Raw genomic sequence first — 15,655 nt, 5'->3', positions numbered from 1 at the left:
TGGGGTGCTTTGTCAGCTTAGAGGCACAGGATCACATTTGCCAATGCTTTGTTTCTCAGATCACTTTCTGTTGTCATGAGAGTGTCTAGATAGGATGATTGTCCTGAGCAGTAACCCTTGAGGATAAGCTGACTCATTCACAATCTTGAAAAATGTAGTTTGTCACATTTTTTCAGTTATTTCAGTTTTCATTTGCCTTGGTATGTTGTCTGGGTGATGCACTTGGCCATTGCTCTTGGATGTAGGCATGTTCATGAGGACAGGAGGGAATGCAGTTGGCTGAGCAATGCTGTTGGTTTGGGCAGAGGCTTCTTTTTTTTGTTCTAGAGAGGAAAGGAAGATAAATTGTCTGATATGAGATGAATCTTCCCTTGCAATATCCAAACCTCCTGATACGAAATATAGTCTAGGCATCCCAGCTTTCAGATCAGATATAACCATTTTAATTTCTGTTTCAAAGTATAGCTACATTGCACTTAGAGTTAATCAACATAACCCCATTTCCAATATGAAACTGAAAAATAACAGAGACAGCAAAATTCAGAATGCTTTTTAAATGAGATAAAGAAGAATGCTAGGAAAATGGAGGATTCAGTAAACTTATCTTCTGGGTTCATGTATTCTGCATCAGATTTCATGGTACTATGGCAGATCAGAACCCATAGGACTTTGCTTTTTTTTTGCTTTTGGAAAAAAAAAAATTATCCCAAAGCAGGGCCATTGCATTGGTTCTGGTATGCTCTTATGTTCCCTGACAGTCCTAGCACTGACACTCCAGAGAATTACTAGTTCTAGGACTTGAACGCTTGGCAGCAAATTTTTGATGGAGAGTACATAATGATCAGAGGTCTCTGAGGTATATAAAATCAACAGAAATAAAGCAGTGCTCAGCGTAATTTGAACTTTTTTCTACATTACTTTGTGTCACTTAACAGATTTGTAGTATCTTACTGTTGGCTAAGGTACTCTTTGAGAATGCTTCATAACAGATGTCAAGAGTCTGTAAATCACAAAATAGTTTGAATAAAGCTTTATTCAAATCAGGAAAATATAGTGTATTCTTTATCCCTTTTACTTGAATTGGTTGTATTCATCTTAAATTATATTCCTTGTTTAAGCTCATAAATTTTTCAAGATCTGAAGTAATTCAGCCAGCTAAAATTGAAGCATCCAAAATGGACTACATTCAGACAATGGCAGTTATATTGAACTGGGTTCATGATTGTTAAATGGATAATTGCAGTTGAAAGAACCATAGGCTGTAATAGATTGTGTTGCATCTTGCGTGTTTGTCAATTCAGTTCCCCTTAGGAATCAAAAAATATCTATGAAATTCAGCACAAGCCAAAGAACCTTAATGGGATATGTATCTTCTGTTTTACTTACAAATATTTCAGTCAGCATAGAGTTCATCCTTTAAAATGCAGTTTGGCCATCCAAACTGTTATGTCAATGTAGCAGGCAGGGAAATTGCTTTGCTTGATTAAACTGTGTTAACAGCCAATATGTATTTTTTATTATTATTATCTGTTCTAGTAGCAAAAAATGAGCAGATTTCTCAAGTGAGCTGGTTGATTATAAACAGTGGCCTGTCTTGGCAGTAGCATGTGTTTCAAAGCAGCACAGTGATGAGAGACATTAAAGAACCTAATAATTTCTCAGATTATACCAGTCATTGTTGATACCATGGATCCATTTCATGAGCTGAAAACCCTGCACAGTAGGAGAACCATGTCTAGAAAACAGACAAGGCACTGAAGTAGGAGCCAGTAAGGCTTCTCTAGAGGCAAATCTAGGGGTTTCTCAAAAGTTAGTGGCCCGTTTCTGAAGAACTTTATCTTGTAGCTTGGTCAAGTGTGAGAGGCAGGACTTTGAGGAATTGGTCGTAAACCACTAGGATCTTTGATGACTCTAAATTTGCAGTAATTCCTTCTTGGCTGATTTGGCTAAGCAGGTTTTTTGTAGTTTTTTTTGTAGTTTGTTTTTCTGTTTGTTTTGTAAAAAGATGTTCCGTGTTACAAGCTTGGCTTCACTTCCAACACCTATATGTGCCATGTATGGTATTTTAATCTGCAAAAGACTACAAAAAGGCATGGCTGTGCAAAGTCTTTATTAGTATTAATCTTATCCTCGGTGTCTTGCTGTGGAAAGAAACATGGCTTGACATCTGTGCTACTGAAGATCTATTATATGCTGGTCAGTTCTCTGGGTAGGTGACTGTGCAGCTTGATTACTTATAGTGGTACTTGCTGAACTTTCTTCAATAGTTGTGGGTGGAAGGCACTTAGGAATTGAAGGAGTTCAGAGTTTCTTTAAAACTCTTCCTTTAGCAGATGTGAAGATTTGATACCCATTTTGATGAAGTATAGTAATAGCAATACAGCAAAGGATGTAAATGGCAAAGATGAAAAAAAAAAGAAATTCTGAGAGTGTGATTTAGCCATAGACTTGCAAGAGAAATGAAGAGAAAAAAGCAGTGAGAAAGGATCCCATGTTAAGAGACAAATGGTCTAGACAAATAGAACTGTCATTCTATTTATCCAGGTTTTTGACATCTTCCTAATTCATGAGATTGGTAGAAGCTTTCATTAACGATCTGTAATCACACATCTTGCCTTTTTCCCAGTATTGGATGTTTTGCAGTGCTTGGCTGGGTTTCTGGATTTGAGGAAGAAAACACTTTATACTATTTTGTCGTCTTATCACTAGAAATATGTTTGATGTAGTAAAGCATGGGAGCTATTCCATATATTCATTGGATTGTAAACCCCGATTTATGCCAAATTCTATTTGGGTATATATTTTTTGCCGAGCTTGATTACATTGCAGACTGCATAACTTGGTGTTTAAATTTATGTCCTATTATCATCAGCAGTACTTTGGCAAGGAAACTACCTTTCTTTCTTATTTTTAGTTCTTATAAAAAAACCCATGAATATATGTGTTGAAGTTGATGTTCAGCCTTTATGTCTGAAACTTAGCTTGTGGTGCATTTTATGAAGTTTGAAGTAATATTTATGCAAGTAATTCAAGTACTAGAAAAAAGTGTAAATGACTGCCTAAATTTCTAAGCCTTCCCTCTGGAAATGTTGCAGATGTTATTTAATATACTCTATAAAAATCTCATGTATTTCTGATTTTTTTTTTTTACTTCAGGAGAGAGAGAGTTTATATCTCTTGCCAACATTGAGGCAAAATGTTGGGAGTTTGGAGTTGTGAGGTTTTTTTAATGTGTTTTCTGTTCCCATTGAATTATCTAATTGAATCTTTTGCACTTAAATTTGTACAGAAAAAAGCAGTTTCCCAAGGTCCCGATTTTCCTCATACACTTAGATGTACTGGAGACATCCTATAGAAAGATATTTTAGAACAGACTAGTATAGGATGTATGTGTATATTTGAGGGCAGGGCAAACATGGTATATCTGTAAAGGCCAATAGAATACTCTCACTCTTGAGAGAAGAAAAACAATTAAATTTCTCAGTGATTGCCTATAAAAACAATTTCTATTGAAGATTATATGCTTGCAAAGTTCTTCCTATGAATCTCAAATATAAACTTGGACTAGTTACTAGGAAGGCTGGACTTCAGTTAGGTGTTGTTTGTCAGGTGTAATGGAATTTTTTCTTCTACTTTTTGATAAGTGTCATGGTTTTAAGCCCTGGGAAAAAAATTAATTCTGTCCTAGTGAAAACGGGACAACTCGGTGTTCTGTAATGACTTTTGTAGTGCTCTAGGAAAATTCAGGTTTTAAAAGTGATGTTTTTAAGCTAGATTTTTGTCTGTTTCCTATTTTAATACAGCTTGGCAAGGCTAACCCTACTGTGCCTTTGGACAGATAGCAAAGATGATGAATAGCCCTAAAGTTTAGTTTAGTTTGAACAGCTGCAGCATTTCCTTTAATATGGGCAGAAATATCTCTGACTAGAGTTATATTTATTTTCTGAAATAGGAAAGATGTCACTCTTCACTGGAGTGAAACATCAAATAAAGCAGAATTTTGTAACCCTGTGTTAGTCTCCTGTTAGATGATAGCAATGTAAAAAAGCTGAAGTTTCCTCTGTACCACAGAAAAAAACCCCAAAGCTTTTCCATTTTCTTGTGGATAATGTCAAGCTCCATTCTTTTTGGGACATTAATTTTTTTCCCTACCCCAGCTTGGGGGACTGTCAACTTTTATAATATATTATTATCTTCTAATTTACTTAGAAGAGAGTGAGAAAAAAGGAGCAAATAATACTGTTTTCTTTCAGAGATTCTGAGACTGAGCATAGATTGACATTTTGAGGTAGATGTAGTGTTCCAGAGGCACTGATTCGATAAGCAGCCATGCTGGTACCTGTTTGCAGCATAATAGACCTGGGAGCACCTAGATTTTCCCTTGCTTGAGAACCAAGATACAGAAATGAAAGCTGACGTTCCCACCTTTACAGTTTTCTTCTAAAATGTAGGTCCTTGGGCATGGAGTATTTTTTTTTCCCCCGGAGGAATGTTAACTGTGCAGTCTTTTAATATTCTGATTTTTACTGCTATTTATTTTGCTATTTTGTTTTTGATACCTGGTGATTGGATCATATGAGAATATTGGTCTGCAGTTCTGAATTTGCTGTTTTACCCTTAGGATTTTGTTTTCATGACAATAAACTTTTATGTCCTCTCAGAAAATGAAGATTAGTAAGTAGATAATTTTTATTAAAAGATGTTTTAAAACCACACAGCCTACATTGAGTGATGTTGCAGTTGTTGGGATTGAAGATTCATAATCTGTTATCTGCATGCCTTAATTTTTACCTTTGTGTTTCTTTAACAGGGTGCTGCACTTTTGATGAGCCTCTCAGTTCCTGTGGCTATAGTCAGTCAGATGATGATGATCTCAACTGGGATCAGGTGACTGCACCGATGAAGCCAGCCTCAGGTCAAGGGATGCCATCGGGTTCGTCTTTATTTTGCTTTGTTTCTCTTCAACCTTAGATTATGCATGTGTCCAGCATTTATTAGCAGTACTGTTCTTAAAATGCTGCTTTACCTGAGTCTCTTTAGGTGGAATACTCAGATTTTCCATGTGATTTCTATGAGAGATATTTTGCTAATCAAAGGTTTGGGTTGGTTATGTGGGAAGTGTAAAGGTTAGAAAGAAGAAATAGAAACTTGGTGTTATTGGGGAAGGCTGAAGGAAAGCAGAAGGGTGACATGGAAGTGAATCTGAAGTAGTACTAGGAAGAAGTAGGCAGTACTTGGTAGCAGAGGAAAGGAAGATTGACTTAGGTATTTTCATTGAAAGATGTAATAACCAAATTCTGTTACAGAAAGATTGAGAGAGAAGAGGTGAGCAAAAAAGCAAAGGTATCCCAAAACAAAGGGTCTCAATATTATGCTCACTGAATTTAAAATAGAGGTGTGATACTATTATTTAATGTATTTTTTGCATGGCATGGAGTTAGACCTTGTTCCATAGCAACAACCTGTGCTTTATGCTGAGTTGCAGACTCACTCTAGTAATATAGTCATTGCCTTGGCACTTCACCCACAGAAATATGTCAGATCAGGTTACTGGTTTTAAACTATTCACTAGCCTAAAATTTACCAGTTGTTCTTTCTTCTAGTTTTTAGCTAGGCATGTTGAGACTTCCCTCCCTGTACTCATCTCCGTTTCCTGGGATATGATTGCCTGCAGACCAGCTCAGTGTCTGCTTTGGCTTTTATAGGCTCAAGTGACTTACCACCTTTTGGCAAAACCAGAAGACCACTAGATAAAATCACTGGTTGTAACATTGTGGGACTTCTTCTGTATTAGTCTCGTAACTTAATATAAATATATCCATAACACTTAAAAGCATTGCAGATGAATGTCCTAGTATTTCACATCTCTTTCAATGAGGTCTTTAAAGGACCCATAATAAACAAGGTGTTTATAGAAAATCTCTTCAAAAGTTGTTCTCAAGAAAGTGTTCCTCCCTAATTTTTGAGTAAGGGAGTTGGGAAATAGACAACGTGAATCTTTAGAAGTGACAGTATAAACAAAACCTGAACATAAGCACTCATCATTAGTGTATCAATAAATGTGCTAATTTATGATACCCACAATCTGCCATAGATATCATTCACTTGTAAAAAAAAAGTCTTTCAGTGTTCTTCGCTGTAAATCTACCAGTTGCCCTGAGTTGTGGATGGCATCTTATCTAAGGTTCATGGCTGAAGTACCTTTCACGCTTTGTTTCCTCTGGCAAAGGCAGGACTCCCAACTTCAAGATGGATGTTTAGTTTATCTAAATCCTGGCATTTGGATCATCATGCTAGATTGAGTTCATCAACCCAGATAAAAGGAGGTTCTTTCAAATTCCTTTTTAAACTGGCTTTCTCCCAGTGGTCTTGGCATATATTGCTAAACGCTTTCTGAACTATTTCATTAATGCTTGGTACTGTTGCGCAAGTCAGAGATAACAGACATAGTTTACCAACCATCTTGGCTAGTGGTACAAGATATGCATTCTTTTTTTCAGTCATGCCACTGGAATTCTCTTTCTATTCCAAATTTTATTCATTACTGTCCCCACTTGGATTTGTGAAAGCAATTGTCAGTATGTGGTGTTCAGTCTTCTTGGCAGACAGAAGAGATTTAAATCTGTGTTCTCTGATGACCACGCTTGATGATTTTTTGTTTTTTTTTTTTCTCAGTGGCAGGAGTCTCGACTAGGGACTGACATGTCTATAGAAGGAAAATGATACATGTAATTTTATTTATCAGATGTCATAGAACTTGTTTCTTACTTGTCTTCCTGCCTTTTTATCAGAAGTCTGAAATGATGTTCTGATGATCTAATAAAATCTCTAATTTGGTAACAAGTCCTATTTACAGTTTAGGGAGTTTTATTTCTGCCCATAAAGGAAGAGAAATATTCTTTTGCAGCATTGGGTCAGAAGATGAATGACTTAGTCTGAGGATATCGGTGCCTTAAAAGGTCAAAAACCCCTTTGAGAGGGAAAGAAATGCTCATTTTTTTGCAAATGAGAAGCACTGTGTCTAACAGCACAATTTAGTCAAGTGGTATCTAATTTTTCCTCATAATTTCATCTAGACAGTTTTTTCCTGTTCTTGTTCAAATCATCATCTTAATGATTTTAATTAGTTTTCAGTTAGCCTTAGCCAGAGGGTTATGTGATACACTTAAAAAATGATTTCAAGTAGTTTGTCAGCAGTTTCTGAGCTACATATTTAGGAAGAAATAACTTCAGATGATAATGAATAGAACATCTTAAATTAATGCTTTGTGGGGAATTCTTGGCTTGAAAGCAAAATGCTTTATGCAACAATGTTGTAATACTACACTGAAACAAGAATTCTCAGTTCTGTACTCCCTTGTCAGAGGAAAAAAAATTAATGCACATAACATTTCTAATTTCAGGCAGCATGCTCCAGTGAGTGAGTTGATGTCGATATATAATGTTTTGTATAATTTGGTGGCAGTCAGGGGGAAGCACACAAGTTACGGCATTTGATTTTTTTTAATCCACATGAGAGTGCTGAGAGCAGAGCTGCACTTCAGAAAAGATAAATACTTTGGCTTGATATGTTATTTCAGTGGGACAAAAGAAATGTCATCTAAGATTCTTGCATATGTGTGCATGCTTTAATGTACACACAGTTTGCATGTTTGTGAATATTTGAGATCTTGTTTTAGATAAAAATTGCTAAACTGTATCAAAGGTAATAATGAAAAAGTCCCAGAAGTGTTTCTTACAGTGAACTTCAATCTCTGTTGGATTGTTAGTGTAGCACAGAAGTAGAAAGATACTGCTAAAATTAGTAGGGTGCTAGTGCTGTAATTTCCTTGATAAATATAAGCCTGGCCTTTAATGAGTCAGTATTAATCTGAAATCGTGTTAAATAGACCCAAAAAGTAAGGACATGTATGAATTTCTGTTTATATTCATATGAATTGAATGAATGTTGTTAATCCACTGCATTTCTGTTTCAAATGTCCTGTGAGTCACATGGAATAAAACACTGTTTGGAAGAGCGGCTCTTCCCATTTCTCAGCCCATCTTCTTCTTGTTTTGCTGTTCCAAGAATGTCTGTTTAAAATAGCATTCACAACTGTAATTACAGAAACAGTCACTATTAATGCCATCTTGCATTATCCTATGGAACAGTTACAGCAGTTTGATATTAATGTATTTGTATAATACTGATTTACAGTTACAGTTAACTGTAAGCCCTGTAGTTGTAGTCCAGCAAAAATGTCTTTAGAAAGATATGCCCAAACAGTAGATTACTCAATTGGCATGGTGTGGGCAGCAGGAGTGGCCTCCATGAGAAGAGGTTGGGGATACCCCATGTTGGACACATCTGGGCACACCCACTGGGCACAGCTGAGCTCCTGGTGCACCTCTGGAGTAGAATGTTTAGGAAAGGATAAAAGGCACTGGGCAGTACCTGTCAGAGGGAGAAGTGAGAATATGTGGGAGAAGCAGCCCTGCAGATACCCAGACCAGTGTAGGAGAAGGGGAAGAGGTGCTCCAGGCATTGGTGCAGCCCATGGTGTGGCTGTGCCCCTGCAGCCCTTGGAGGACCCTGGTGGAGCAGAGATCCTCCTGCTGCCTGTGCATGACCCTGTGCCAAGAAAAGGTGGAGATTTCCTGAAGAAAGCTGCAGCCCATGGAGAGGAGTCCACACAGGGCCAAATTTTATCACAGGACATGTGGCCTTTGGGGTCACTGGAGCAGTACATTACTGAAGGATTGTGTCCCATGGAAAGAGGTTGTTTTGGGGTTTTTTTTTGAGTGTGTTGTGTTAGTTGCGATACTGCTACAGAAAGTCATCACTGACAGCAATGCAATTAGGATTTTATGGGTTACTCTAAGGAATAGAATTATTGTCAGGAGTCTTCTGTATTTGTTATAATTTCTGTTCCTGTCCATGTATTTTTTTATGAAACACTGTGTTCAGTTGTGTAAAATCTTTCTGTGGTGTTTCACAGTTCCAGTTGTTTTCTAAAGGACAGTAGTATCATTTTTTATTTGATGCAGTCGTTGGTTTGGTATCTCTAAGGGGATGTCACTGCATTTGCAACAAGTCAGTTGCATCACCCTTTCATACATTTTAAAACAGTTCAAACCCAAATACAAATCAAATCTTCACAGGCTGCCATTCACTGTGTTTAAAGGATGTTTCCTGCAATGAAGCTTTCTGTGTTTAATGCAGTGCTGCTCAAAGCTAGGATGAGAATTCTGTTTGTGCTGTTTGAGGTGATAATATATGGTTTTCATGGCTATATGTGATATTTTGAATGGCCTACTATGCTTATTTGTATTCTGAATCTGTAGTGTTGCTTAATGCCTATGCAGTGTCTGCAGAAAATGCTTATAATGCTTATATTATTGTTTAAAATGGCCTTTTGGTACCTAGTAACCAGACATGCAGAGCTAGAAGATATTCTATAAACAAGGCAGTGATTCAGAGGAGTATTTAATATTATAGAATGTGAAGTCGTTGTGTGAAAAATGTACATTGTTGTTTAATTGTGCATAGAAGAGTTGTGATCCATTTTAAAAGACATATAAAGTGATCAGCTGGCAAGTGTGAGTTCAAGCCAACTGCAATGTTTTACCATATAAAATTATCAATCTTTGATTTTGTACTTTATCATTAAGCACATTTTAGCACTGCATTGCATTTTTGTTGTATGTTAGCAGGGATACTTTTCTTCTGTTCGCGTTAATTTTGAAAAGAATTAAATATATTTCTTACTTGGTCCTGTTTCCCCCATATTTCTTAAAGCAGCTGCATTTTTAATTCATTTGAATACTCTCTAGGGATAGTATAAAGTACTATCAAGGTGTGGGAATCACAGCTTGCTTACTGTATTAAAGTTAAATCTTTTCATATAATTTTCTAGACCTGGAACAGTAGCATGTTTAGCATTTTATTGCACACCCAGGTAATAGCTGCAGCCACTAAGCACATGCCTTTTGGCAAGCAGCTCCAGCTTCCAATTAACTGTGTAAGTTAACACCAGTTGCTGCTAATATGGAGCAACATGGAGGTCAGGGAGAGCAAACCACCTGAGCAGGGAGCCACAGCAGCTCTGTGCTGCCATGGCTACACTGCCAGCACTGGAGGAGTTGGCTACTTTGAAACACACCTAAAGTCTTACTGAATGATGTGCTTAACAGGTCTGTTCAACAAAAAGAATGATGCTTCCAGCTATGTCTGAGGCATGGCTTGTTGTATGGATCTTATGGTCATTTTTTTAACTTCTGACCTGACTTAAGAGATTTCAGCACCTGGCACAAATTCAGGGCTTGTTACAAATATTGAGCATCTGTCATTCTTGCAAAGGGATGTAGAAGATTATTCAACATTACCCACTTTCTGAATCACTGACAGACAATGTTCCTAGGTTGCTTAGTAGGTGAACTAGAAAAATTATTATAATATGTTTTGCCTGCATGCCCAGGAGCTTTCAGAAAATTAGTGCTAATGAGTTACTTAACCCTTTGTTGTAGATATTCTCATATTTGACTTTTCATTTGTACATTTTAGAAAAAATTATTAACAATGAATATGAATTATGAATATGAACAATGTAGTTTATGAAATAATGATACCTAATGTAGATGACTGATTTTGCAGATTTTCATTTGAAGTAACATATTTTCTATATTGTTTGTAACTGTAACTTCAGGACATAGCTTTTCTTGTTTTCTTATGCATTCCATCAGCCATTGCATAATTGAGTGCAAAATTGCAGAACATGCTCCAAGTCATGGAAGTAAGTGGGAGACACTGTATTAAAAGCAACAGTAGCTGATAAAGATTTGTTCAAGATATTTGACTGAAATATGATGATATAATAAATTCTAGCACTTTTTTAATGTTTGAGGAACTCTCCTCTTCTGTAGGAGACAGACAGAAACTACATGAAGGATCTGGGAAGTCACTTCTCATTAAACCAGAGTATTCTCAAAGCAACCTGGAAGATAAAGTTGACTGCTGAGGGTAATTCTGTGTAGTACCATGCAGTGCCACAGAGTGCTAAGCAAGTCCTCTAACCTAATTCATTTACCTTGCTGTGATTACATGTTTCCTGCTGAGGTTATATCTAACATCTGCCATCATATATGCTGAGAAGCAGCTAGCATAAGCTAGACACTGGAGCTGGGTTTGAAATGGATTTCTTGACAACAAAAACTTTTGAGATAAGGAAGTTCTTTTTTGTTACACATCAGAAACCCAGTCTCCCTCCCTATCTTCCACCCATAGTGCCAGACACTATCCTGCTGGTTAAATGCATCATCTAGTTTCAGATTTCCCTGCTAAATTTGAAATAGAGGTACTCTGAATAACTAAGGTTTTGTTCATGTGTTTGTTTTGCCTTCCTGGACTCCTCAAGATGAGTTCATTCAGATGAGGTAGGAGTATTCCAACAGGAGAGAGGAATTTAAAGTAAGAGAATCCCAACAGGAGGTCACAAAGTGCTTCATGTTGTAAAGCTGGTAAAAAAACCAAAAAACAAAAAACAAAAAAACCAAAACACCCACACAAAAAAAAAAAAACCACCCACAACTTTCTTACAATACCTTGTAGTGAACTGGTGTTTTGCAAGTGGAATATTGTCTGGAAAAGAAGGAGGAAGCTACTTCTGGTAAGGGCTCTTGGTTTGAAAAAGACCACATGAAGAATTCCCTTTTAAAAAATCAACCTCAGGACACTTTTTTTTAGCTAGTTTCTAGAGACTCTGTGGTAGTACAAGCCAAGTAACCCATGCTTTAGTGTAGGGTTCCCTAGGGACTCGCTCTGTGCTGGAGGAATGTTACTGCGCCCTGCCATGGGTGTCTTGCTGAAACCACTACAGTTTCTGCTCCAGTTTTAGCAGACTTGTATTAAGTACCTGTACAATTTTTGTGCTTGTTTGCCTGGCTGTTTTCTTCTGTCAAAGAATGTAAATACTTCACCAGTTCGAGCAAAGCTGTGGCCAGTAAAAAGCCTACAAATAAAGAGCAAATCTGAAGATGCTCCTCTAGGAGCTGCACTCACTGCATTGGAAGATCAAGAGAAAGGAGAATAATCAGAGTATTCCTAAATAAGCTTTTTCTTGTTTAGTAATTAATCTACTGGAAAAAAAAAGCCTCTTAATTTCTTGCAGTCTTCAGGGCTTTTCTTTCAGTCTCATGCTTATCCCATTAGATTTCTTCTCATCCATCCTGCCCTTTAGAAACTAATAAAGTGTGGATCAAAACCTTTCCTTGCATCTGCAGGCTTTAAAGTGTGGAACGTGACTGCCTCCATTTCAGGACCTAAGTCAGCTGTTGCCTGAGTTAGTAGTTTCTCTTTTAAGACAGTTTTTCTATATGACAAGATCAGAGTCATAGGCATAGTGAAAATGCCAGTGAGCTGGAGATGGACTCCTTTACTCTTCTTTAGGACAGTAAATGTTACAGATTTTCAGGGAATATTTTTCTGAGGTTTTTTTTTCTTTTTTTTTTTTTTCAGAAATTTAAGAGGAATTTCTTGCTCCAGTTAGATTTATGGGAGATTTTTCATACCCTCTGACAGCACCTGATTTGTTGGCAGGCATTGAGACTGATAGTATGTTGTTAGCAGGTGTAGTTGTGACTATAACAGGAGGGGCCAAAAGGCCACTGATTTGAGGCAGAGGTCACTAAATGCTGCATGTGGCTTCAAGTGCTCCCAGGTGTCTACACTTTTTGGACTTACGCTCCCAGGTTGAGGAAAGTCATGTGGGAGTTTGTCATGTGGGAAATGTGGCTGCAGAGATCGGTTAGTGCACAAGCAGAATGGATGGATTGGTTTTTACTTTTTATGTTAAGTGTTCTTGTATCTGAAACAATTTGATTTCCCAGAATTTCCAAGTCTTAATCCTTTACTGTCCAAAAAGTCATTTGCAGAACTCGGAGTTAGGGAAGAAGCAATTACATGAACTTCATGAAGTGAATTAAAGAGCTCAGTACTTATTTCTCAGTGTTAAAGCAATATACTTATTTCCCTCACCAGCTGACATAATGCATTCTCTATCTAGAAGTCACATTTCCAATCAACTGCTTTTCAGTAGCACAAAGGAAAAAAATTCTGTCTGGACCTCATTGAAAATGTAATGATGTACACAGTCATTTAATGAGAAAGCAGGTGCAGGTAATTATCCAAGTCATAATGTTGCAGCAGCTAATAACATCAAATATTTGTGATAATTGCAAGCAATTGATCACAGTTCTGTGCTTCTCACTTGCAACAGATTTAAAAAACACTTCTCGATACATATTTACATGTTAGAACATGGAAGCCACAGATGTACTTTTCTCAGGAGTAGCTCCATATACAGTGATTTTGTATTAAGTTCAAATCTGTGTTCTTATTTAAATTTTTACTGTTTAATTGTTCACCATGACTTAGAGGGGAGGAACATCCTTCTGCCAAATTTGAGCTCCTGCTTCCCCCATACTCTTAGTCTTTACCTGTTCTAGATGTCACAGTCAACTCTTGTGTCATTCTGGTTTCTGCTGGACCACCGTGTAAGTCCCAGAGCAGTGCAGGAGGGTTCTCCCAGTGCCTGATGCGTGTGCAGCTGAGCACGGTGGCACCATCCCAAACTTGGGAGTCAGATGCTGCTCTTCCCAGCATGTCTCTCTCCTGCAGTTACACAAGAAATAGATCAAAGACATAGTGACAAATGGGATGATTCTTAATGTATTCCCTTACTTATATGTTGAGAGCTATGAAAGAAAGGAAGGGAATGGAAATTTGCTAGAGGCAAATTTCTTTTATGCCAGGCCTGTGTGATAAGACCACTGCTCAAAGGAGTTTAGAGATGCTTCTTTCTGAAGCTTTTTTGCATTCATATCTTGGAGGTGCAAGGAAATAATGAGAACCTAAGTTGGTCAGTAGCCATCTTTCGACATGTGGTCTGTTGTAGAAATGATTCTGTAGAAGAGAAATTTACATTTTTCGGGCATTTAAGAAACGGGGCTCTGGGAGGAAGACAGAAGGTGAAGAGAAGCAGATCCCTGGTCCAGTCTATTATGTGTAAAGTATATTATCAGTTTTCAGTTAGTAGGAATCAAAGGCAATTACCGTTTGAGTGGCAGACAGCACATATGCAGTGGTTCTCACACTTTTAAGAAAGGGCTGCTTAAAAGGGTTGTGCCATGATTTCTTATGGGTGGTATCCCAAGAAGAAAGTGAAAGAGAGGACAGGCTTTCAGAGCGGGATTCTGGGCTTATCTGTATCCCAAATAAGGAAGGGTGCTTCCGTAGAAGTTAGCGGGAGACCTGAAGAAGGGGATATAAAACTTGCTGCTTTTCTTGGCATTTCCTTATGATGTTTCCTTATTAATCAGCCACACATTAAATGAAACACCTTTGGAAGATCCAGGATGATAATTGATGAGAGGGTCCTGTTCCGAGTAGATCAGTTGGATATTGTGTACCTGCTCTTGAGCTAGTGCCTCTGGGAACTGATTAATCTAAAAAACATCAGGCAGGACAAGGTGAAGATGTCACCAGTGTTTTGGAAGGTTGCTGTGTAGCAGCAGTAGAAAAGATTGTGTGTCAGAAGCAAAGAAGTTGTCATGTTCTGGAGTAGACTTGTTCAGCAGCAGCATCAGGTTCCCTTCATGAGTGTACTGTGTGCTATGTGAAATTTAAGGCAGCCCATAGCTTGAAATTTTACAGTGGAATAAATTGATAAACCATGTATAAAAAGAAGTGCTACATCTTTCAGCAATCACATTTAGGTATCACGTGTGCTATGGTGTTCTTGCCATGTTTAATTTTAGAGTGAGGCACATTTGTGAAGGCAGACAGTTGTTTGGAGAAATTTCAATTCAGGCATTTTACTTATTTGGCTTGCAAAATGGAAGCAGCTTTATGAGTGCATGGCAGATCTTTTCCCTGCTTTTTAGTATAGCAGTAATAACAATTGTATAATTAGTAAGAATTTAATTATTATTTTAGGTACAGCAACTAAAAGCTATATTTTGCCAGGTTATATTATAATGCCTCTTGAATTTAGATTACCCATGTTTTAGTGTGTCTACATCCAGTTGTACATTTAAGTTAAAATAAAGCATTATAACAGGTAATTTTAACTTACGTGCTAGCCTATAAAGAAGCAAAGTTAAATTGTAAAAAAAAAAGGAAAAAAGCATTAGAATGTACAGTTTTAATAAATAAAGTCAATTATTAGTGTTTCTGCACGTAGAAAATAGGTTTATATTAGTTGTTGTCTTCACCACTGCACAGCACCAGCAGGATATCAGTAATTCTCTAAAGGTACACATCTGTGTTAATTAACTTTGTCCAGCCTCTCCTTCAGTTTCATCGTTCTTATCTCCTCTTCAAGCCTGAATGTATTGGCAATGTCTCCAACTCTGAGCTGACATTCTCTGTAGTATTATGGTTCAGACTAAATGCATCCTTTTATACTGAGTTATTTTCCTTTAGAGAAATGGTGGAGGTCAGTTTTGCTAAACTGCAGTGATGTTCTGACTCAAAAGCAAGTGGGTCATAAGGAAATTGTCATCAAAATGTTTTATTCCTGGAATCTGAAATCTACAATTGTTATGAGATACTGAAAGATATTTAGAAAAGCACATGTGAAATTATCCTGACAGAAATACAAAGTTTAGTGGGTTTGTT

General features: G+C 37.3%; 1 protein-coding gene across 1 annotated transcript in view; it reads left to right on the top strand.

Moving 5' to 3' along the window:
• Positions 1-15,655, top strand: part of PTPRM (protein tyrosine phosphatase receptor type M) — a 434,879-nt gene that overhangs the window by 95,213 nt on the left and 324,011 nt on the right. The window contains exon 2 of the mRNA XM_062500964.1: positions 4,811-4,933. Coding sequence (XP_062356948.1) covers positions 4,811-4,933 — 123 coding nt within the window. The remainder of the gene's footprint in view (positions 1-4,810; positions 4,934-15,655) is intronic.

Source organism: Cinclus cinclus, chromosome 1 (assembly GCF_963662255.1).
Source record: "Cinclus cinclus chromosome 1, bCinCin1.1, whole genome shotgun sequence".
Taxonomy (NCBI): Eukaryota; Metazoa; Chordata; class Aves; order Passeriformes; family Cinclidae; genus Cinclus; species Cinclus cinclus.
This window is presented reverse-complemented; position numbering and strand designations above follow the sequence as displayed.